The 24,919-nt window shown below is 41.8% G+C and overlaps 1 protein-coding gene across 2 annotated transcripts; it reads left to right on the top strand.

Moving 5' to 3' along the window:
- Positions 1-72: 72 nt before the first annotated feature.
- LOC106743246 (cryptochrome-1) lies at positions 73-24,069 on the top strand. 2 transcript variants are annotated; one of them, XM_014616893.1, is made up of 11 exons: positions 73-1,524; positions 9,981-10,211; positions 11,810-12,061; positions 12,449-12,633; positions 15,427-15,656; positions 16,365-16,532; positions 18,020-18,160; positions 19,292-19,443; positions 21,351-21,553; positions 21,720-21,746; positions 22,147-24,069. In XM_014616893.1, exons 2-11 carry the CDS (start codon positions 9,997-9,999, stop codon positions 22,302-22,304), a joined length of 1,731 nt encoding a protein of 576 aa, XP_014472379.1. In that variant the 5' UTR covers positions 73-1,524; positions 9,981-9,996; the 3' UTR covers positions 22,305-24,069. The 2 variants fall into 2 exon arrangements, with proteins under 2 accessions (XP_014472379.1, XP_014472389.1); XM_014616903.1 differs by having other exon boundaries at positions 21,351-21,559; positions 22,147-22,199.
- The last annotated feature ends 850 nt before the right edge of the window (positions 24,070-24,919 follow it).

The raw sequence follows: 24,919 nt of genomic DNA, 5'->3' as shown, positions 1-24,919 counted from the left end.
CAAGATTATTATCACTGACACTATAATAACACTCACTGGAAACAATTGTTTTCTCAACTACAATCCCTTCATTATAATTTATAGTTATGGTATTACATAGTTACAAATATCAAACATTTTCTCCTCAGTGTACGAGCATATATATTTTTCTGCGTGTATAATTTAAGACATCGATTTTAGATATACAAATGTTAACAATCTTTTTCTCTCACTGTATTAAATACTCTTATATTTTATTACTTAAGAAGGGGGAGAAGGAATCCAAATAAATCCCCGTACGGTAAACAGGGAAATCGAGCCTAATTCCGGTCGAGTCATGCCGATCGCGAGTGGAAACTGCGAGTAGGAAACGATCGGGCAGTAGAAACGGACGGCCTCGGGCGGACAGACAGACGGACGACGAAGGAGGAAAGCGTTTCCCCGCTCGCACTCTCGGCCACGGCGGCTGCAACGTGACCGCGGCACCACGTGACCAGCACGTCCAATTGGATCGGCCGCGGATCGGCGGTCACGTTGCGCTCGGCGTGGCTCAGCCGCCCCCGCGCCTCCCTGCACGCTTCTCCCTCGCCTATCGGCCCTCCGCGACTAGTGCGTTCGCATATGCGATCGACTGTTAGCGCGGTGCGGTTTTGCGCGCTTGGTTTTCCCCGACGCGACGGTGCGGGCGATTTTCATTGAAATTCCGACGAAAACACGAGAAAGGGGTGAGACAGGATTCGCTGGAACCGAGCGCGTCCGCGAGTGCCCGCGAGAATTTCCACGGCGATCCCCCCGCGCTTTCGCTCGCGAAGTCCCGGAGTGAACTATATCGTCGAATTTCATCACGTCGGACGTGTTATCGCTGTCGCATTTTTCCTACTTTTTCCCCCCGAAGAAGGGGCCACTTGGTGCGGCGATTTTCCAGTGTGCGTGTGCCACGAGTGACGCGCGGCAACACGCGCGAGTGTGAATTAATTTCTCGTCGGTGAACGTTGCACGGCGTAGTCGTAGTAGAGTCGGGATTTAGCATCGTGCACGAGGATCAACGACGGTAGACGGACGCGTCGCGGAAACGGCGGCGCGTCACGAGTGAATCGCCTCGACTGCAATTTTCCGTCCTTCTTAGCGACCTCGAGTTGGTAGAACGAAACGGAATAGAGAATCGGGAGCGGGTCAAGCACGGGCCTTGTAAGACTTCTCCGCGTTGATTCGCCGCGGAATTCGCAAGGACGATTCGACGACTACTCGACCGCGCGCGCTCCGGTCGTCGATCTCCATCGAGATCGAGAAGCGCGATCGACGTTCCTTCGACCTTCGCCTGATCGTCGGAGGACGCACGAGGACGACGAGGATGCGCGTCGTGTCCGGGCCTGCTCGGCCGGCTGAGTTGCCTCGCGGATTCCCGGGGCTTTCGTGTGCCTAATCGCATCCCTGATCTTTGGACGAGCCAGCCGGTGGTCCCTTCTGACGACGCGCTTTCACCGTCCAATCTCTCCGACGAAAGTAAGGGAGAAAGTGCAGCGCGCTTCGAGCGCAAGCCCGTAGGTAAGCGCGATGCAATTCGACGCACGATTTCCAAGTATAAACAGCACTGAGGTTCTTTACAATCGTTCAAGAAGTCAAGCATGCCATCCATTCACGTATCTTTGAGGGTATTCATTACACAAGCTTAACCTTTAGAGAATGAAGAACTATGTTTTGATTTAATTTCGGCCGCCTCTAAGGCTTGAATCTTTTTCTTTCACGTACATTGGCAAGAAAATCTGAAGAATCATAATTTCGCGGGTTGGATCTTTCTTGCGTGACTATGGTTTATTCAGCCGCCGCGTAAGTTGGACCCTGAATGATGTAAGTTGCGCGGCCGGGCCGTTTTCATTCCGCCGCGTGAACTTCATCGGTATGTCATTCCACTGTCAAGTGGTATTCAAATTATTATTAGCCGCGGGAAGCCGAAAATGTGAAAAGGTTCTCTGCGATAGATTGTGGAGTCGAACGGTTGAAAGAGAAATAATTCGAGCCGGAGGAATTTCGGCGTAAAGATCAAGGAAAAAATACATCCAGCCTGTCCGCGCGGGTTTGCCATGTGTAATCCATCGATCGGCGTTTCCAGAATTCGTCCGGCCGCCACGCGAAGCTGCAAAGCAAAAACGTCATTGCAGATTTACCACGGTGGGAGTTAATTAACTAATCTCATTAACGGCCGTAAGAGCCTTGTTATCATCGATTGCCTCGAGGCACAAAGAGAACGTTTTCCAGGAACAGGTCGCTCGTCCTCAAAGGGTTGACTTATTGACTCGTCCGCTCGACGTGTGGATACTTTCGGCGGAATGGATGTTGCCAACTTAGTCTCGGCTCGACCCTTATCAATTAACGCGTAAGGGTCGCCGGGGGTATCTCTCGTGCCCTCCCTCGTAGTTTTGCTTCCTTTCGTCCCGGCATTTTGTCTCCGGAAAGGATGCAGAACCTACGCGCGGTTAGTCACTGTCGTGTCGTCGCGGTTAAACGCGCGGATCCATCAAAGCGCGTTTGGCACGCAGCTCTTTCGAGATATCTCGGCTGCCGACGAAGCCTGATAGGCGTCAGGATAATTCGACGACCGTCTTCATCTTCCGCTCGCTTCTTCTTCGAGACCCGGAGTGTGCGTGGCGCGGAGGCGTCGGCCTTAGAGATGAGAGCCTTAGAGAAGAGAGCTTCGATCTAGAGAATGATACAACATATACAGCCGGCGGCAACGATCTTGCAAATTTTTTTATAATATTTCTACCAGTCTCTTTTATCGTCTTTTTGTTTTTCATTAAAATCTTAAGAGTAATTTAGTTGATAACATTAAACCACGATACCGGAAACCGTTTCTGTACGTACTTGTGACACATGCAGATAGCGCTGATTTTAATTTCAATTATCTCGCCTTTCGATACGGTCAATCTTCTTTTGATTTGACATGAATGTAGGCTGGATTTCGATTGATATGCTGGTAAAACTTGAGAAGATTGCTAAGATAATAAATTTACGGAACAACTGACTTAACGGCCGCAGACGAATGGAACCCTGAAACAATAGATGGGGATTCTGGTGGAAGGACTGAGATCCAGTCGAAATTCGAATTTGTTGACGAAAATTCTTTATACGTCGGATAGTATTATCGGCAGGCGCGCGGTGTGGCACAACAGGTGGTTGATCAAATTCACGCGATAAACGGCACCGGCGCCGATCACGATCTCCCCGTGGCAGCATCTTGCTCGCTCACGGCCGGTTCATGTGGAAAATGTTTTCTCAGGCGATCAGGAGGACGTGGTCGGGCGGAAATCGTCGGTGACGTGGATCGCATTAAAGCCGGCACACAAGTTTTATGCGCAGGTGCTTCGGGTATACATGATGTTAATCGGCGTCGCCGCCGCCGTCGCCGGGGAGCTATAATTAGACGTCATCGGCTACGACGGCCTTACGCAATGTCGACGTTTCGGTATCTTTCTAGAATGTTATCTTACTCGGAGGAGAAACTAGCGGGAAAAGATCGGCCATGATTTCCTTGACACGAGTATTCGTAAAACATCGAATTTTCCGGCGGCGAGGCGCGCTGAAGAGGCAGCGCGGCCAGCGAGTTTTTCGAAAGTGGACGGAAAACGCGAGATACTCGCTTCTGAAGACTATTGAGCAAGCATTGATAGAAAAGTACGGTAAATATTGCGTTTAACGAGATACGACTGTGTCTTTGACATATATTGCCAAGGTCGTCACAGCCTTGAGTAACATTCGAAAGGTTTCAGCCGTCGCTCATTGTTTACTAAAATGTTACCAAGAAAATCCGTTAGAAATCCTATGAAAGTTACCGAAAGCTATTACTTCAACAATACATGTCAAGGTTAAGGTTATCAAACATGAGAAGAAACATAACAAGGAATTCCGTACAATTATAGCCGTATCGTAATCATAACTGGCATATTTTGCTTGTGAAACTGAGACCTTTCGCTTTACTAAAGCATGTGCGATGAATCTATCTTATACTAACATTGAAACATAGCAAAATTGAAACACGCAAGATATATCTGCTAAATAGAAACAAATACCAAAAATAATGGAATAATTATAAATTCAGATAACAATATTTTAAATAAGTAAATTAACAACACACCTTGCGTAGGGGCCTTTGCCAATCTTCACTGTTTTAGTTTTAATATAAATAGACTCATCATATGCACACACATACACTTTAGTAAGGCTGGGGATTAGATTCATTTTTATTCCTTCTCAGATAGTTTATTTCAAATAAATATATAAATTTGTACCAAAACACTGTATTTTTTAAACAAAATCAATTTTTTAAATCCATAAATGTTTACCCAAACAATAAATGTTTACCCTCTTACATTATCATCCAGCCGGAGGAAAGGACGATTATGTGAGCGTTGCGGCGGCCACGACACGACGTCTGTTTCTTTTTTTCCTCGCTTGCTCGCGACCGCATTCGCGGACTCGTGGTGCGCGTAATTATCCTAACGGAAACTGAACCCCGTGGGTGTCTAACCACGAAGTGATAAATTTGCGTCTACTACGTCGCTCCTAACCGGTAATGTAACACTGACTTCTTCTAGTGGCTAGATAACAGCTAAGTAAATAAGGTAGCTGATGGTTGAACAAAAGAAATTACAAGATGAAAAATGATCAGTGGTTGCCAAGTAGTAACGTAACGTTCACTTCTGCCTTCCTGAGATTTTTATGGAATAATACTCTCTCTCTCTCTCTCTCTCTTTCTCTTTTGATTTTCTATATTTCCACAATTTTTTAACATTAAATATCTTTATAATTAATACCAGACTTATAACTTGGAAAGTTCTTATTGAAAAAAAGGTTTGTGTTTTGAAAACGCCTCAACGTCAGCTACAAGGATATGTTATGAAAAGTAGAGGTTTCTATTTAAGATTTATATGTTGACTTTGACAACGCTTTTCGCTATCATTGAGGTCACGCGTCGTTGATTCTTTCAACGCTCTCACCTGCGCGCGGAAATCGTTCGCAGCGCAGGTTCCATCACGGAAAGGTGGTATGATTACATTAAAAAAAACGATAAATCTCGATTACATCGTTTCCTGAGGCGTATAACGACCGGAAAAGAGAGATAGGGGGGAGGACGTGTCCGTGGCGATAATGTAACGTCTGAAAGGACTAACGACGGAACCGCCGCTCGGTGTCGTCACTGATGTTTCCTTACGTTTTTTACGATAATGTAACGGCAAACGTAATATAACGGGCAGAATAACGCGATCTACGCAATAATCCGATGCAACCGGTGGAATCGCAGTTAATCCTGAAAGTAACATATTAAAACTACGAGGCTCACACGCTTTTTTTTCCCGCTGAATGAAATGTAATTGTAAACGGACATCTGTGTCTTTCTCCTTCTCAAGATGACAGTTATCTCGACAGATCACCTTGCGAGAACAATGAGACCACTGATTTGCCGCGGCTCACGAATCGTGGGATCACGAATGAATGAATTTCGCCTCGCGCGCGCACGCACGTGAACCGCGCGCGCTTCGCCGGCCGCAGAGCGCCGGCGGAACAAATTCCGCGATAGATTACTCCGAAGCACACGTAGTTGAGCGCGGGAGCTCGCGGCTCATGAATAACGCGCCGCAAGATAGCCCTGGTACGTGCGAGGGCTAATCTCGAGAGCGGTTTCGTCGCCGCTGGAAATCGACACACGCGTGCAGCCGCGCGAGGTGCAACTGCGCGGCGCAATAGCGTAACTAACGTTCGAGCCAGCTCCGTCCCACGCTGCGGGGGTGCTCGAGAGGATCGATCTTGATTATCGCGTCCCGCTGACGGCGCTAGTCGCGGAATAATAAATCGTCCGTCTTCCCGGCCGCCTTCAATAATTCTTTCAATAATTCTCAACAATTAATAATGCACGGGAGTCGCTTTTTTAAAGCCGAAGACGCCGTCGTCGACGCCCGGTCGTCGGGGAATGAGGCCGGGAATCCCTCGATCGTGATCGAGAGCGGACGCTGCCGAGCGGTCGTGAAAAATGCGAAGAACATCCCGACGACTCGACGTCGTGACGGGATCGGTGGCGAAATCCTCCGTATCGGCGCCGCGTCTCCTACCGGATTATCGCGAATTCGTTTGCGCTCGCCTCCACACCGGGAGAAGAGACTGGTTAATCCCACGAAAATCTTAGTCATTCCCGGCGTTATGATGTTTTCTTTGTTGTTCGAACAGAAAAGCAGCAGCAGCAGTATGTTTATAAGGTTAATATTACTGACATTATAGTAACACTTAATAGAAATAGTTCCTTCTGTTATTTCTCATCATTATTGTAGCAATAAAATTCATACGACTAAGATTTTATTACCAATCGGTTAAGTGTCAACCGTGATTGGTTATTTCTGGTCAGTTCTGCTTAAAACAAATGACAAACGCGACGGATCAGTTCCAATGGAATAATCAGCGGTGATTTGAAATTAATCGAACGTTAGGAAACTCGTCCTAAATCACTTTAATCATTTTAATGCGTAATAATCGCATGATATGGTCGTTTTGAACGAAAATGTCATAGTGATAATTGCTATAACGTATTGTTGGATTAGAAGTACAATTTATATAACTGAAGGCGCTATAAAAATATATAATCGCGCCAGAAATGAATATAAATTATGATAACAGTAATCATTCTTTTCCCTGTCAGCGCGCATCCAGAACGATCTCAGGATATTTTGTGCTGCCTGTATTTCATTCTGCTGTCGGTTACGTCACTGGATCGCAACGGATATAACGCGGCTGCGGGGTGAAATTAATGCACCCGTGTCCGCTCTCTGGCCCGTTGGTTGCCGGGGAAATTAACCGCGGCCATCGTATCTCTCTGAAGCGGCCACGCGCGCGCCGGGATTTCGTTAACTGTCTTCGATCTCGCGAGATACGCAATCGTGATCTCGCGCCGCTCCCTCGGGCTCTTCGCGATGTCCGAGTAATTCCAGGTGAAATATGCGTTGTTTTGAATTTTCGGCCGCGCCACGTGAGGATTAAACTAAATGTGTACGCGCTAATTCAATAGTCGCAAAGCGTCGATCTCCGATTTGGAATTTTGCAGATTTACAGCTACGTTCCGGAAAACACGCGAACTTGCGGATTGATTTTTCCGCCCTAATGAAAACGATATAAGCATTAATCATAATTATATCGCTGCCTGCATTCAGCAGAGAATGGAACGTAGTGATTATTGCTCCTGATTGATATATTCATCCTCGATTTATCAAAGATTCCGAAAAATATTCCAGACGATAATCACTGAGCGCTCGTTGAGCTACTTTCTCTGCTGAGTGCAGCCATAATTACACTCAGAGAGTTTTTTTCGAAGTTATAAATATTTATGAATCGAAAAAATAGCATGGCAGTCTTGCTCGGCTAAGATATCAAAGAAAAGCATCACAACAAAAATAGACATATCATTTTACTTGGATTCTAAAATTCTGTTGAAGATGTGAAATTTTAATTTATATACGTGGATACAAAACGGCAGTATTTCCTTGCCGAAATATAAAATATTTTTATGAAAGTTATTATATTATTTTCTTGCAAATTATTATTTTTTAATATATTTGAAAATTGACGCTTCCAAAAAGTAGGTCTTACAACTGACACTTATAGGATATGATAAAAATATGAAATGAAAACACTGAAATTACATTATTTTGCCTATTTATTATATATCCTTACATGGTATCTTTAATATTAATATTTTTCATTATGTAGAAAGAGGAATTCCTTGACTTTATTTTCCCGACTATCTTAAACAAATAAGATATATATATATATATATATTTTTTTTTAACAACAATATTCCACGTGTATGATTATAAATATCGAAAAATAACAAATGGCGATGGACAAGTGAAATTGTCAATGCTCATTCGCAAACTGATTTTTGCATTGCGTTCAACATGACGCGCGGTTTTAAATAAACTCCGACGTCGGGATAATGTACATATGTACTCCTGGAACAGTGTAAACACTAATTTAGCCCGTAACGGTGCCCGTATGATGAGTCGCATCATCCGCGAGAGCGACGAAAATGCATCGTCGCGATAATAGTCGTGTGATAGCGCGCGCGCATCACTGCGTGTTACAAGCGAAATGCCGTGGATCCGATTAGAAAACAAACCGTCGAAATACGTTCGCCAGTGATAAATTCAAGCCCGTCGTGCTCGTCGTATCGTGCAGTCGTTGCGAAAATAAGATATATCTTACTTTCACCGGGAGGAAACTCGGTTATCGCTGATCGCTCGGAAAAGTGATGTTCTTTAATCTCGAAGAAGAGAGCCTTCTATATTATTAGCGGATCGGAAGCGCAGCGGAAATCTAAAAATATACTCTTATTTATATATTTAAAATTAAGTGAAAAGATGTAGGTGATATTTAAGGGAGAGAAAGAGAGAGAGAGAGAGAGAGAAGGATTGGAAATTTTCTCGTCGATTGTTTGGCCGCGAATTGGTCGCTGATGAAGATTGAGAAAAGATATAACCTTAGTAGAAACAGAACTTCGTCGATGTCTAGCAAGGAGATAATAAATTTGTGTTTAATGTCGCTGCTAGCCAGTAATGTAAAAATTGCTTCTTCTAATGGTTAGATAATGACTAGATAAATAAGTTGGTCGATGGTTTCAATAAAAGAAATTACAGTTATGAAATGAAAAATCATAATTTCGTTGCCAGGCAGTAAAGTAACGCTCATTTCTGTTTTCTTAAGATCTTTATGGAATAATGTAACCTCAATTTTTATTTGCTATCTCATTTTTAAATACTAGTAGTTAGCATATAAAAGCTATATTATATATTTTAGAATAAACTCTATTGAGAATTTCAAAGTGGAAATTTCCTAAGGCATCTCTCTCTCTCTCTCTCTCTCTCGCATCGAAGGTATTTGATCTTAAAATAAGATCTGAAAATCGAATTTTCCGCGCAACGAAGCCTTCGCGGATCGAAGCGGCCCGGCTAGCTTTTTCGGCCTTGCCAGGTCGTCGCACGCGAGTAGACTTTTATTTTCCGGCTTAGCGGCGAAACAAACGGAAGATTGGGGGATCCTTTAACGCGCGTTTCGCCGGACGGAGAGTGGAGGGTACATTTGTAAGGGCTCCCACGGGAATCGATCTGGCGCATTGAACTTTGGGCTTCGAGAGAGCACCGACTACGCGACGCGACATTCGCCGGGCGGCTCTCGTCTTCGAGACGATTGATAGCACGAGGAAGCTCGAGACGCACATCCCGGCGCCGATCTTGCCGCCGTAATCGAGAAGGGATCTCGTGGACGGGAAGGGCGCATGCCATGAGTGCTTCTCTTTAGAAGCGGAATGTATTCCGGAAGCGAAAGTGTCTTCCGAAAATTGCAGATCCTGTCCTTGTTCTTCTCTCTTGAAGAAATTATTTGTGATTCTTGTATCAAAAAAATCTACGTTTTTGATCGATTCCATTTTCGATCCGATTAAGTTGCGATTGAACTTGCATTGCGATAAAAAATCGAGAGCGGGTCGAACCGTTGCAGATCATCCTTATTTTTTTTTTCTCGAAGAAATTGTTCGTGACTTTTATATTAAAAAGTCTTACTTGGATTAAGAAAATATTATTTGAATATAGTACTATTTTGCCACCTTCAAGTAATATCTGCTTACTCCAAGTAAAATTTATTTAATCCAAGTAAAAATTTGTTAAGGAGTATTGAAGTAATTATTTACTTGAATGAAGCACTTTTTTCTCTCAGTGCGTATTAGAAAGAAATCTCTGTTTTTCGATTGAACTGCGCTTAAATTTGCATTGCGATTGAAAAATTGATAGCGAGTCTCGCGACACGATCTACGGAACGGATGACTCTCTGAAATACCCTCTGTGTCGTTCATAATTCGCGGATACAGCACGGTGTTCTGTCGCCGGCGGTGGAGAACGGCAATGGAATTAATTCCGAAAATGCTGAGTCAGTTATTCCGCGGCTAATTAACGATGTCTATTCTGCAGGGCGCACTTAGAAAAGATGACGGGCAGCAGTAACAACAAAATGGGTCAAGGAGTGACGTCGATCCGGGGTGACGGCAGGAAGCACACGGTTCATTGGTTCCGCAAGGGACTCAGGCTGCACGACAACCCCTCGTTGAGGGAGGGCCTGGCAGGCGCATCCACTTTCCGGTGCGTCTTCGTGCTGGACCCCTGGTTCGCCGGAAGCACCAACGTCGGCATTAATAAATGGAGGTGAGTGAGTGCGATACCGCGAGAGGTCGAAGGAAAGATCGATATTGGCCGAGGGCTTTTTCGAGTCGCACGTGAAATATCGCATCCATAACCGGGCATGTCGGTGCACTGAGTGCGCCATTCGCATTATCGTCGAGGGAGATCGGGTGATAAATATTTCAAAGGGGTTTCTTTTTTAGAATCATTTCCCGCTTTTTGGAAAACCTTCGACGAATACTAACGCGTGTTGAACATTTACTTATTTAATAACAGGTATAAATGATTAATAAGTATGGATATTTAAGAAGTTACTGATAAATATTAAATATGAAAACGTAGGTTATTTATTGATTTATTGAACATACGGCAAAAAAAGTTTTCTTTTTACCAAAAACAATAAATACGAATATATTATATTTAACTTGACTTAAAGAGATGATATAATAAGAACATCGATTATTTAATTCGATAACCGGCGCATCGATGTGCTTCCATAAACAGTGCGGTAGATCTTCGTTGCATCGCGCAATCTCGTCGCATTACCGCGGCGGACATTCGAGCGCGCTTCTCGTCGTTGTCGATCATTTGTCATGTTGATTAAGCGTTATATAACCGTTTCCTAAGCGATCGTACGCTGAGATGCTGTCGATAATCCCACTGAATCACAGTTGACAAGAAGGACATTAGCGACAACGACCAAAAATCTCAGCGCAGATATCTCACAATGTATCGCGAAGAATGCGCGGTACGTTTATTGATTGTCTTCTAATCATTTCCCGCGACTAGACGAAATACCTGCGAAAAAGACACAATCACTCGGTATTCACTTATTAACAAAAAGATAATTAAAAAATCTCTTTCTCAATTTTTCATTTCATTCGCAACTATCGTTTATTCTTCGAAATCAGTTTACGACTACCGCGATAGTTATATTATCTACACTTCGTTAAATAGTTAAACGCGACGATTTGAGGGTGGAAATAATTCCGTTGATTTTACCCGAATAGAAATCTAATCGACCTGAATAAAAAATGAGTAACTAGCTAATACAGGCTAGATGAAATTTTCTAACTCGTTATTAGTCCGTTATTGGCCGATTATGCATTGAAATATATTCTGAAAGAAAAAAGTGCTACATTCGAGTAAATAATTATTCCACTATTCCTTCACGAATATTTTATTTGGGTCGAGTAAATATTAGTGCTGATGCAAGAAAGTTTTGTGATTTAACTGGCTGTCTAATCATTATATATCAAATATAATAAATGGCGCTGTCTATTTTAACATATACAGAGTATCCCAGAAATATAATACTTCTTCAACGTGACAGATTCTTCGGGATTTTCTCAGATGAAAGTTTAAGTGCGAAACTGATATGAGGCTGCGATAATTTTCAAATTACATGCGGTTAAAGTTGACTGTGTAATTGTACTGCTTGGACATTTGCCGCGTTCAGTTTCTACCAGGGTGATAATATCGCCAAGATCTCCGTAATCTTACCCGAAATCGTCACGCGATCGTAGGTGAAAATCGTGAAAATTCATCAAGTTTCATCGGAACTCGATGAATTTTCGTCCGGGCACTCGATCGCTTCATCCGACACATCGCCCGTGCGGCAGGTTTCTGCTGCAGTGCCTGGAGGATCTGGACTGTTCTCTGAGGAAGCTCAATTCCCGGCTGTTCGTGATCCGAGGTCAGCCCGCCGATGCGTTGCCCAAGCTTTTCAAGGAGTGGGGCACGACGAACCTGACCTTCGAGGAGGACCCGGAGCCGTTCGGCCGCGTGCGAGATCACAATATCTCGGCGCTCTGCAAGGAGCTCGGCATCTCGGTGGTCCAGAGGGTCTCGCACACTCTCTACAAACTCGACGAGTGAGTACCGAGGATCTTACGACTTTCGAATAGCGTTTGAGATTAATCACGGTTAACGGCCCAATTGAACGACCATCTGTTTCTCACTTAATTACAGCCGCGTTAATGACGTAGAGAAGTCTGGTGGAAATTTGCTTGATTGCAACTCCAAACGTGTTGATTATCCTCGCAGACTCCTCGTCGAGGAATGACAGATTTTCCCGATATTTTCGTTTCTCCGCTTCGTGACGTGTTGAAATCACGAATCGCTAACTGAATTAATAATTAATTTACGTTCGAACGTCCGAAATACTCGTAACAATCGTAGCTGCGAAACTTCTCGTCACGTCGCGCAGCCGCCGCTGTTGTTCGCGAGTGATTTCGCGACTCTCTCACTACGCGTTTCAGAATCATCGAGAAAAATGGAGGGAAACCGCCGTTGACCTACCATCAATTTCAAAACGTCGTGGCCAGCATGAAACCGCCGGAACCGCCGGTACCAACGGTGACTTCCGCCTGCATCGGCAGCGCCTATACTCCCCTCAAGGACGACCACGACGACCATTACGGTGTGCCCACCCTCGAGGAACTCGGTGAGGAGAGATCGATATCGCCGGATGAGCTTGATATTTTTCAGCCGGCTGTGCTATATAATTACGTAACGAGTGCTCGAGGAAAGATGGAAAATAATTCACCATTGATGGTGATCGATCGCGATGCAAAGATCCCGGAAGATATCGGACTTTTTATTTAAACGGCAGCTTTCTCAATGAATTTCGAGCTAGCTTTCCCGTCGGGAAACATTGCGGTTTAAAGTAGTCGGTCTGTTACAATACTGTTAGGAAGGCAATTAATACAACACGAAGGAGTTTCTATCCTTAAAAATCTCCTAAAATCAAGCGGCACAAACGGAAAAATAGTGGGTACAATATTACCAAATCTTTACAGGTTAACCGTCATATTCAGAATTTCATTATCAGAAATTGTGTATATGTCAATTTGTACGTGATATATATGTCGAAACTAGATGGCCAATAATTTTGTATTTCTCTTTTATAATATTTCTACAAGTCTTCTTTATTGTCTTCTGATTTTTCATTAAAATCGTAAGAGTAGTCCGGTTGCTAGAATGAGAAACATGATATCGGAAATCGTTTTCGCACCTGTGATATGTACAAGTAGTGCGAACTTTGATTTCAAGTATCTCGGTCTCGATATAGTCAATCTCTAACCTATATGTAGGTCGTGTTTCGATTAATACCTAAGAAGATAGACTTACGGGCGGACTAACTTAAAGAAAAGTGATGTCTCGAGAGGAGGAAACGCCGCGAACGTGCGAATGTTTACCAATGATTAAGATTAAGAGCGACAGTTGTCAAGCGACGCGCACGGCGAACCGTTCGGCCGTTGTTTCGCCGATATTAAGTAATAACCTGATGCATTTTGGATGGAACGTTCCATACCAACCGACTACGGATTAGCGCGAGTCTATCGTACTGCGCTGTGGAAAATTCATTCGCGGCAGATTAGCCGTTGCAGCATTAATGTGCAGCCCCTGAGAGAGCAATCAAGTATTACCTCTATAACGCGAATTTATCGTGAGTCGATAGAACTGGCCGTTGTGCAGCCAGTGTTGTTACGTCGAAACTCGTATATTATTTTCCGGATCTCGTTCGCAAGAACGGCGAGATCCGGCGGGAGAAACGAGTAAGTCGAGCGCTCGCGACGTCGATTATTAATTATTAATCATTCCGGCCGATTGTTTTGCCATTAACTGCTATATGTCGAGCGAATTTCGAAGCCTTTTGCCTCGGAATACATGGCGTAACAGCCGTCGTTCATCGTTGACACATTACAGTCGTCCGACGTACCGTCCCTGTTTCCCTCACTTTCAAATGTCGCTCGTTATTCTGTCACTTTGCTTCTTTTCATTGTTATCAAATGTCGGCGCGCATCTCGAACGCGCTCTCTCTCTCTCTTTCTCTCTTTCTCTCGCAGCTTTGCGCGCCTTCCCTTTCCATTTTTTTTTCCTCGCAATTATCCGCGACGTCGGAGGCGGCCGACGTCTTTCGCCGTATCGAGGTAACGTCGCGTATTACACGGACCGTCCTAAATACCGACGACTTTAATTTTAATGACGGATTCTTTAATCAATTTCGATCCGACTTAATGAAAGTTACGGGCGACGTTACTTACGCCGGTCTTTGCGAGAATAGGTGAACGGGAGGGCGGGCGATCGAGAGCGCACCGGCTTTTCGCGAAATCGGATTCTAGGGCGCAGTTAAATAACGAAATTTGATTACTCCGCTTGAAATCTACAGCGGAGTCCGCTTTTTCGGAATTTCAATTTCCAGTTTAATTATCGCGAAATATTTAATATCGCACAGCAGCCGACTAATGAAGCCCCCCCCCCCCTCTTCCTTCTCCTCCGCGAAATTTCGCGCGGTGAAAAATCACCGGGGGGAGAACCGCCGTTTAAAAATTCAAATCGTCCGAACCACTCCGCAATCATTCTCCGATCATCGCCTCGGAGGTGCTAAATGTCGAGGTTCCGCGTCGAAAAATTATCAGACCGCGAATACGCCATTGGCTGAATAGAGAGAGAAATGCGACTAGCCGGCCTGAATCAAAAGCTATTAGCTTTAGTTAGCATAGGCTGGATTAAATTTTCAAGCTCGCCACTAGCCCGTTATTGACTGATTATTCACTAAAATGTAGGATCGGTTTTGAGATCTGACCGTTGTCTAGCAATTACATATAAAATATGATAGAGTAGGTGGCGTTGGTACATATTGGTTATTAGCGACGTTAGACATAAATTTATTACTTTGTGTCCAGGCATTCACGAGTTTCAATTTTTACACACCGAGAAATAATATCTAAAAATAAATATTTATTCAATAGGTATTATAACCGCATATTTCCTTATATTAATATATATATACATATTTTAGAGAAAAATACATTTCAAAAATATATTAATTGAAATAAAAATAGAAGGATACATTAAAAATATATTTACAAATTACACATATTACGGAGAAAAGTTTTCTCAAATGAGAAAATATACATTTTCTTAAATCTGTAGCTTTTTATGAAAGCAATTATATATATTTATTTTGTTTAAATAAAAGAATTTAGAGAGAGAGAGAGATAAATTATTCTAAATAAATATATTACTGGTACTCACCGAATAAAAAATTTTCACTTTTAGATATTTTTTCTCTCAATGTATTACAGTACTTTCGGCGGGAATTTTCTTCCCGGAGACATAGAGGCGCGGTGAGATGCGAGAGATTACAAGATCGCAATCCCGAAACCACCAAACTCGATTTTCGAGGAACACTATTCTCGTCGCTCGAGCGTTTCCTTGTTGTTGGTTGCAGGCTTCGACACGGAGGGTTTGCTGCCTCCAGTATGGGTTGGCAGCGAGAGCGAGGCCCTGGCACGGCTGGAACGTCACCTCGAACGGAAGGCGTGGGTGGCGAGCTTCGGCAGGCCGAAGATGACGCCGCAGTCCTTGCTGCCGAGTCAGACTGGGCTTTCGCCTTATTTGCGATTCGGGTGTCTCAGCACGAGGTTGTTTTATTACCAGCTCACCGATCTCTACAAGAAGGTACGAGAAGGAGGCCTCCCGGCGCCTGTCGATAATGCGATGCACTGAGCGCGCGTCGCGAGGATATATCGCGGAAGTTTTCCCTTGAAATCCTCTCTCTCTCTCTCTCTCTCTCTCTCCTTTCCTTCCTCCCTCCCTCCCTCTCCTTTTCTCTCTCTTACTCGAGAGCTTCCGACCTTCTCACCGCCACCGCCTTTCGGCTTGAAACTTCACTGTAATAATTAAACGAAACTTGGGAGACACATTAATTATACCGGCGGATTTTTATTTCCGCGGCTTGTTCGCCGAGAGTTTCACGTTTTCTGTAAAAGCTTGTAGCGCCGGGGAAATAATGGAGATATATTTCTCAAAAATATCGCGTTAGAGAGGTTTCTCTTCATTCTTTTCCGATGTGTTACACTTGTCGTTCTTTTTAATTTCAATACTGATAGTTGGGAAATGACGCGCGATTTTTCTAGCGATTGACGTGACGAGGTTCTCTCGCGTTGTTTATTAAAAAAAATTCGTGAATTAAAATTCGTCAAATATAGGATTCTAACATGACTATCACTAAAACACCCTCCCCCTAGAACACCTCCTTAAGAGTTTAGCGTAGGATTAAAATTTCGACTGAGATATAACGAGATAAAATAATACATATCGCATTTTCCTCCTTTTCGATGAGATGGGCAACTTTCTCAGATATCTCATCAACGATATTTCTTTCAGATAAAGAAAGCGATGCCACCGCTGTCGCTGCACGGCCAGCTCCTTTGGCGTGAGTTCTTTTACTGCGCCGCAACGAAGAACCCGAATTTCGATCGGATGCAGGGCAACCCGATTTGCGTGCAGATACCGTGGGACAAGAATGTGGAGGCGTTGGCAAAATGGGCAAACGTGAGTGAATTTTCGCGACAACGAGTTATGACGGACTAGCGCATTTCCTTTTTCTTTCCCTTTCTTTTCTCGCCAAATACTCAGGCGCATAATAAAAGACAGAAAATATTGCGTTAACGGTATTTAGTCGACCTGAGTCGAAAGTCAGTAACTAGCTATTAGATGATAAGCACCAAAACTGACATAGGTATGATAAACCGACATACTTATGTTTCTCGAATGAATGAAGTACACCGAACTCTATCGGATAAAATATAAACGTCATTTACTGTGTACGGTTGTTAGAGCTGCAGTTTCTGTTCAAGCACGTTCGATTGCGATTATTAGCGACGTTCGATTTTTCGTTGTGCTGGAATTTTTGTTGAGCTATCTTCTTGCGAAAATTCAATTTAAAGTAATCTGCTTGATAATGCTATTTTATAGTGTGAGCAGAAATGAGCATTATATTACTATCTGAAAACTAATTATGATTTTTTATCTTGTAGCTATAATTTATTTTGTTTATCCCTCAGCTAATTTATTTAGTTGTTGTCTAGTCACTAGGAGAAGTAATCGTTACATTACTAGCGATGTTAGTCATAAATTTATTAGCTTGTGGCTGGACATTCACAAGATTCAATTTCTATTAAAGAGGTTTTATGTAGTTGCGTATAAAAGACGTTTTTTTAATAAAATTTCTCATGTAGATACAGCAAGAAAAATTATTGCTATGACACATTGATGACTCTGGTAGCGAATGTCTTGGTTGATTCATTGACCGCCACGGTGGTCATCGATGACTGTCATTACGGCACCGATACGCTTCATTAATTAATCCGTAAAACACGATTAATTGCGTCTGTTAAATTAAATGGTCGGCCAATGGAGAGCCGATAAGACGAGACGAGACGAGAAGCGTGCTCGTTAGGAATTGCATTCACTTTGCTGTATGTTTGATCGCTCGAAACTTTGGCTAAACTATCGGACATTCTATGGAAATCAGCGGGGCGGTCAATGTGTTAGCGCATCGCATCTGACGAAGTCGACGTTCTTCCGGCACTTCCTCCAACGAGGAAGGATGTCGAAGGGAGAAGCGAAGCACGAGATAGAAATCGTTCATCGCATTGAATATCGCGAAAGTCCCGAGGATCTTGTTCCTCGAAACGCATTCGCGAAGTTAGAATCTCCTTTCTCGGCTTGACGTCCCCCTCTTGTCGCGTAATCTCTTCGATTACGTGATCGATTCGCGGCCACGAAACCGAAGATTCTCTAGTTTTGAAGACGTAGAAAAAACCAGTTTTCTCCCATTTTTTCGCGGATTTCTTCGGTTTCCCAAGGGTGGAGAAAGCTCGTTTAGAACAATTCACTTGTGTGAATTTAAAATCCATATTTACTTTTTTTCTGTAAAGAAGATGAGAGATCTAAAAACATCCGTGGAAAAATTGGAAAAAAAAATCAGTTTTTCTTCGAGCTTTCAAAGCTATGGAAGATTCTTGTCTTCTCGCCAGGGCCAGACGGGTTTCCCGTGGATCGACGCGATTATGACTCAGCTGAGAGAAGAGGGATGGATACATCATCTGGCGAGACATGCGGTGGCTTGCTTCTTGACCAGGGGCGACCTTTGGATCTCGTGGGAGGAAGGAATGAAGGTAAAATGTCACGGCATGCTTGGCATTTCGATCGACGCGGTGCTGCGCGTTGCAGCGTTCTCACTCTCTCTCTCTCTCTCCCTCCATCCTCGCGCTCACTCTTATCGTTTACGCGAACTTCGCTCCGCGAGCTTCCTCTCCGCAGGAACTTCCCCCGCCTCGAGATTCTTTCCCGACTATATTATACGACTTCACCGGAGGAAGTACGCAAAGTGCGCCCGCCGAACTTTAAGACTTTTCGATCTCGGGATCCCGTGTAATCATGAGAATTTAGCGGGAGCTTCAGCAAGTAAATTGAAACGTGAAAAACGAGCACTTCGTTTCACTCGGCGGAGAGGTGAGACGAAATCGTTTCATTGCGCGACGACGGTCGTTTGATTGTTGAGACAAAGCATGAAAATTGACATAAAGATATGTTAAACCAACATACGTTATTAGCCGTAATGCATTGAATTTTATCTAATAGAACTAATGAATTCCGTCTGCTGTGTACAATAGTTGGTGCTGAAGTGGCAGTTTCTGTTTGTAAGCGCGTTTGATCGTGTTATTTGTGTCGTTTGATTTTTCGTTTCGCTCAAGTTTTTGACGAGCTATCTTCTTGTGAAAATTCAAGTAAGTAAGTAGTATATTTAATAGTTCTGTTTTGTAATGTAAGTTTTGAACTTTTTAAATCATTTTGGATCTCGTGACAATCTCTGTCTTCTGTCACTGGACTATGAAAAGAAGTTAGGGCTAGATTGTTCTCTAAACCGACATATTTAAATTTATTAGTTTTCCAACTGACATACTTGAATTTTGCTGTAAAATATTATTAGGTCGTTGCAAATGAAACGGCTGTTTTTCATAATTCAAATTTCCTGGCTGAGTAGTTCAGTTTTTTTCATGCAGCTGCCGTTGTTTTCATGAAAAAAACTCTCTCTCTCTCTCTCTCTCTCTCTCTCCACAGATTTAAGAACGTGTATATTTTCTCACTACAAAAGTTTTTTTCTTAATGTAAAATTATATATGTTAGTAAATATGTTATTAGTATCTACCGAATAAATATTTGTCTCAATATATTGGTAAAACAGTGTTTTCTTCCGTATATTTCACTTGATATTATATAATCGGAGCCGCTTGTTTGTCTTCAAGGTGTTCGATGAGCTGCTGTTGGATGCCGACTGGTCTGTCAATGCCGGCATGTGGATGTGGCTGTCATGCAGCTCATTCTTCCAACAATTCTTCCACTGCTACTGCCCGGTGCGGTTCGGCAGAAAGGCGGACCCGAACGGTGATTATATCAGGTAACGATTTGACAGAATATCAATTGCTTTATTCGACTCGGCTCGTTCGTCGAAGTTGTCGATGAATTTCGATAGGCGCGTTCGTCGGCTTTTTCTCCTTGGCGGAGCGTTCACTGTCGTGTAACAACGACTGCACGATAGCTATGCTCGGTCCTATGCTTGGCAGCAGTGATTAATGCTCGCGCGATATGGCCGCTAATGGAAATTTTAATCTTGATTGATCTTAATTTCTAACGTATCGGCTGTTAATCCCGAAATGAGGTGGAATTCAGCCACAAGATAGATGGAAGGTTAAACAGCTTATCCGCATTAAAGCTTAATCGTGCGAGAGATTGCTGCGGCGAATCAACGACGAGACTACGACGAGACCACGACAGCGACGAAGTTCATTAAATCATTAAGAGGATATTCTCGTTTGAAACGTGGCTTTGTAGGTGATCTTTCGACATTTTTGTGAAAAAAACTACGGGACATGCAACTCTGAAGCTTTGTACAAATATTTGTCTATGTTTCAACTGTATACAATAATTTATACGTAGGAATTATTTTTGCACAGCGTTGAACAAATTTCTACTTGCATGGTTCCCACGTTGATTTCGAACGTTGTAGGTTTCTGAAATAGAATCGACAAAAGAATGATTAAACTATAAACTTGTAGCTATCGTTGTAGCTATCGTTACCATGATGGAAGATAAATATTGATTTTGGACAAAATGACGCGATTTAAAAGAGAAACATCGATTTTTGGCCAGTTCTTTTTCAGTTTCGGAAGTCTTTGGAAAATCGAGACATTAAGGCCACCGATTTTATCGTGGTAGGGAGGATAGTTACAAGTTTATAATTTAATAATTTAATTGCGGTTTTGGTCATTTCAGAAGCGTGCAAAGGTTCGAAATCGTGACAACCTTTTGCATTCTCAGCGCTAACAAAATTATTTATAAATTTATTAATATTGAAAATAATTGGCCATAGTTATTCAAGAATTCCACTCACAAAATTATAATTTTTGAGGTTTTGTTATTAATAGGTAGTCTATACGTTTTTTTACATAAAACAAAAAGATTCAATTATGTGTGTGAAAATTACCGTTTAAAGCAAAGAAAAATATTTGGGCAAGAAACTTCAGAATTGTATGTTTTATAAATTTTTCAAAAACGTTCCTAAAAGTCACCTATCAAACGAAACGTTCCAAATGAGAAGACTTCCTTAATATCGTCACGAAACGGCTTTGTTACCCATCGCCTCGCACAAACGCGAGCGAATCTCGCCCTCCGCGCTGCAATTGGATATCGATACTACGTATATTCTATTTCAATCTTTCCCTTTAACGTCACCGATATTAAGCAGCCTAACGACAGATTTCCGTTACTCCCGTAAACAAATAAATATTTTTTCCTTTGCATTATGCACTTTTTTCCAAAATCTTATTTGAACTGCTTCGGTAGAGAGATACACGTTAATCGAAATCACGAATGTTATTTTGTGCGTACATTCTTTTACTTCCATATATACTGTCACATAAATTGGGATGATTTTTCTCGCTTCTGACGTCATCAGAGAAGGAGAGCCAAAGAGAATATCAAGGAGCCTTAATTGGATTACCCGATCAGATATGATCGAATATTCTTCTCAGCGTACCATCGTATTCTCAGCAACCTAAAAGTATAAAATTACATGAATAGTTCATTTTACACTTTTTAGGCAAAAATCGGCCCATTTCACCCATTGTCTTATATCAGAGGTTCCCTTGAGAGACGAGCCGCTGAAAATACGGCACTTAGTGAATAAATCACTTTAATCAGACTTACCGCACTCTAAATGGGACGTGCGTGCGAGGAAACGTGTGGATAATTCTGTGGATAATCCTGATCCTAATCCTAATCCCGTCGCGTTGCATTGTCGATCAGGCGTTACCTGCCGGTGCTGAAGAACTTCCCGACCAGATACATCCACGAGCCGTGGAACGCGCCGCTCAGCATACAGCATGCGGCCAAGTGCATCATCGGCAAAGAGTATTCGCTGCCGATAGTGAATCACAGTAAGAGCTCGCGCATCAACATCGAGCGGATGAAGCAGGTGTACCAGCAGCTGAATAAATACCGTGGTAACGGTGAGTGTAAGTTGATCTCTGCTCGCGGCGAAGGAGACTTTATTTCCGAGACGTTAATGCTTGAATTAGAAGAAGAAATGAAGCGTAACGCTTGGCGAGATTACTCTGCGAGCATTCGAAAGAACGAGTTGTCTGCGATATTGATTTAATCGAGACTTTCTTTTAGGAGCTTCGTTCAAAGGAGAAACTGTCGGTGAGTAAATTACAGTTAATTTTAATCAACGATTAGTGAAACAATATATACGTCTAATGCTAATTTATTCTGGAGTATTTATTAATCCTTAAGGTAGTTGGAGTACTGTGAGAGTACTGTTGGAAAGTTCATGTCTGATATGATACAAAGAAGCTCGACGCAACAAAATTGTGTTAAATGTTTATTAATATGACTTATGCTATATAATCGGGCGAATCTGCATCGAGAAAAAAGTTTCAAACTATTTTGCAATCTAATGTACATGTGTGTAAATGACGTTTCGACTAATGTACTGTTAAGTTTTAAAAAGATTCCTAAGAAAATAAACGGGTCAACTACCTTAGAGAGAAGATTTTTATCGCATCTGCGATTTTTCTAACAATAATGTTTTATGTGCAAGGCCTGTTGAACGCGTTGCTGGCACCGCCGACGAATGACACCGACGAGAAGAAGACGAAGCAAGATTCGCCGGACCAGGAAAACGAGCAGAAAATGGAGACCATCAGCAGTCCCACGCAGCAGCAGCAGCAACAGCAACAGCAACAACAGCAGAAATAGCAACAGCCGTTGTAGAAATTCAACATATTCGCCAATTTGTTGTAATAACACGGACGCTTCTTTCGTGAATTTCACCGACAACGACTGAGCTCGAATGGAACTTTTTCCAATCGCGTGGAACCCGTATCTGCAATTATTTATTTGGTGATGCGTTATGCATTCATGCATGCTCACGTACGCAATTCCGACGAGGACATTTCTCTGTGAACGCGATAAGCAGTAATGATAAGCGAGCGCGCTACTAGAAAACAACACTTTAATACCCAAGAAATCTTTTATTTGGAAACTTTTTCTAAGTGCTATTTTCTTTCAAAACTACCTTAAAATCTTAGGGAAAAATCACAAAAAATTTTTTCATATAGGTGCCGGAAACTCACTCGCAGTTATGATGGGCAGTAAGTCATATACGAGGTGAGGGAAAAATATGGAAACCTTGAAAAATTCCGAAAAATATAAGTTTTACAGAAAAGTGTTTCGGATAAAAGTTATATGGTTTAACAAGATCTATTTATCTTACCAGTCTGACTATGGGTAGTGTCGCCAAGATCAGGACAAGGTCAAGTTGAATTTTTTAAACGTGACCCCTTATTGTTGAGGTTAAAAACTAGGTCTGATGACTAAACATCAAGTTGTATTATGAACAGTTAATTTCCTTCGTGTGACTATCGCGATTGTGATGGTTGAGACTTAAAGGGTTAACGAAACGCGCGGGTTCCTTCGAATTAGCTTTCACTCGGTCGCGGAAAAACCTATCCATTGTGTGCGAATATAGCCCGGTGCTTCTTTGAAAATTAATGCCCGCGCTGTCTTCCTTCAGCCTTGGCTTCATTTCATCCTGCGATAGGTCATCTAACCTTACGGCGCAGCTTGGATCCTTCGATAGATATATTGCGAGTTCAACAGTTCTAATAAATTTTAACATTATACATATCAGTATCAAGACGTACTAATTGGATATATTAGAGGTCTTTATGAGATTTATTTTTAGATACATAGCGAGCAACGACTTAAGTGTTAAACGTGAAAGAAAAAGAAGGAGAGAGCACGACGAAATGACGTGTTATTTTTTTAACATTCGTAGAGAACTTAATCGATGTCTCATGAAGACACGTTTAGAGGTGTCCCTCGATGAGTTTGATCGGCATTGGATATATTATAGAGTAACTAAAAATATAGGAGACACTTTTCAGATGCTTTTTTTTTATATGTGTTTCTCTTTGTACGTTTACGAATTAAAATAACTCTTCGACGGTAATTTGTTATTAATTATGAGAGAATATCTTTACAATTATAAGGTATATATAGGGTGTCCGATATCATTTTCTCGAGATCCGTAGTGTGCAGGTAGAAGGATGAAACTGAAGAAAAAAGTCATGTGCCATTTTGCAAATTTTGCAAAATAGTACGTCATTTTTTTGTTCAGTTTTATCCGTTCTGCACATTACGGATTCTGAGAAAATCATCGGATACTCTATATAATCTATTTATAATGGTGCAATTAAATAACTTACATAAATATTATATTTTCAACATATTATTGTCTTACACTATCGTTCTCATAAATTCCAAAATTTTAATAATGATGAGAATTAAGAAAATTTTACATTGAATTTTTATTCATATGTATAATACAGTTATTTTCTAGATTCGCATTTGTAGGGTATATAAGCTCTAAATATTGTGCTACACACGGCGCGCTCTCTCTCCCTCTCTATATATATATATATATAATTAGTTTTATCTCTCTCTCTCTCTCTCTTTCTCTCTCTCTCTCTCTCTCTCTCTCTCTCTCTCTCTTTTATATTACTATAAAATATATATTATATAATAGTTATCTTTATTATATAATATATGTATATTGTACATACATAATATAGTTTATTATATAATAGATTATTATCCTTTTTCATTATTCATCACTGTTATCAACATTGTCATCATTGACATCCTTATTACCATTATAATATGTAACTATATATTCAATAAACATTTTTCTATTACTTATGTATAAACACACATTTGAATCTCTTGATCCTTTTCTAATTAATGCATGCAGTTAAATTGCATTACATGAAAGAAAAGTTCATGAAATTCGAATGTTTCTTGAATATCAGATTTATCCTTGACTTGTATCATTTGAGTGAAAATTCTTTCTCTCTATGTCGAAAATATGGAATTATTTCCATTTATTCGGTTATGTTCAAGTATAATATAATTATTTTCTGAAATTGCATTTTAAGTATAAAGTTGAATTGTAAACGTACTCGTTCGTAAACCGTTCATCGTTGTAAATGTAAACCATATTGTAAAGAAGTTTCAAAATCGTCGTGTCTGACTACGACACGTTTGTACTTACTTATAGTGCGGCGTTTGCTACTCGTACTTTTGAGCGAGAAGATTGCAATTTCAGAAAATAACTTTAACGTATATGTTTTAATCTTTCTCTGGATATTACAAATTTCAATTTTCGCCTTACACAGTTGCGAAAACAATAACAAAAGGTGAGAGAACGTTGAAAGATGCGACATTTCTTCAAAACTCCAAGTGCACGGTAATAAAGTCCATCAAGTGGCATAACATTTTTATAAGACTCTCATACATCAGACGGCTTCAAA

The sequence above is a fragment of the Dinoponera quadriceps genome, unplaced genomic scaffold (genome assembly GCF_001313825.1).
Source record: "Dinoponera quadriceps isolate SergipeBrazil2010 unplaced genomic scaffold, ASM131382v1 scaffold3, whole genome shotgun sequence".
NCBI lineage: Eukaryota > Metazoa > Arthropoda > Insecta > Hymenoptera > Formicidae > Dinoponera > Dinoponera quadriceps.
Note: the sequence above shows the minus strand (reverse complement) of the source record. Positions and strands in the feature narration are given on the sequence as shown.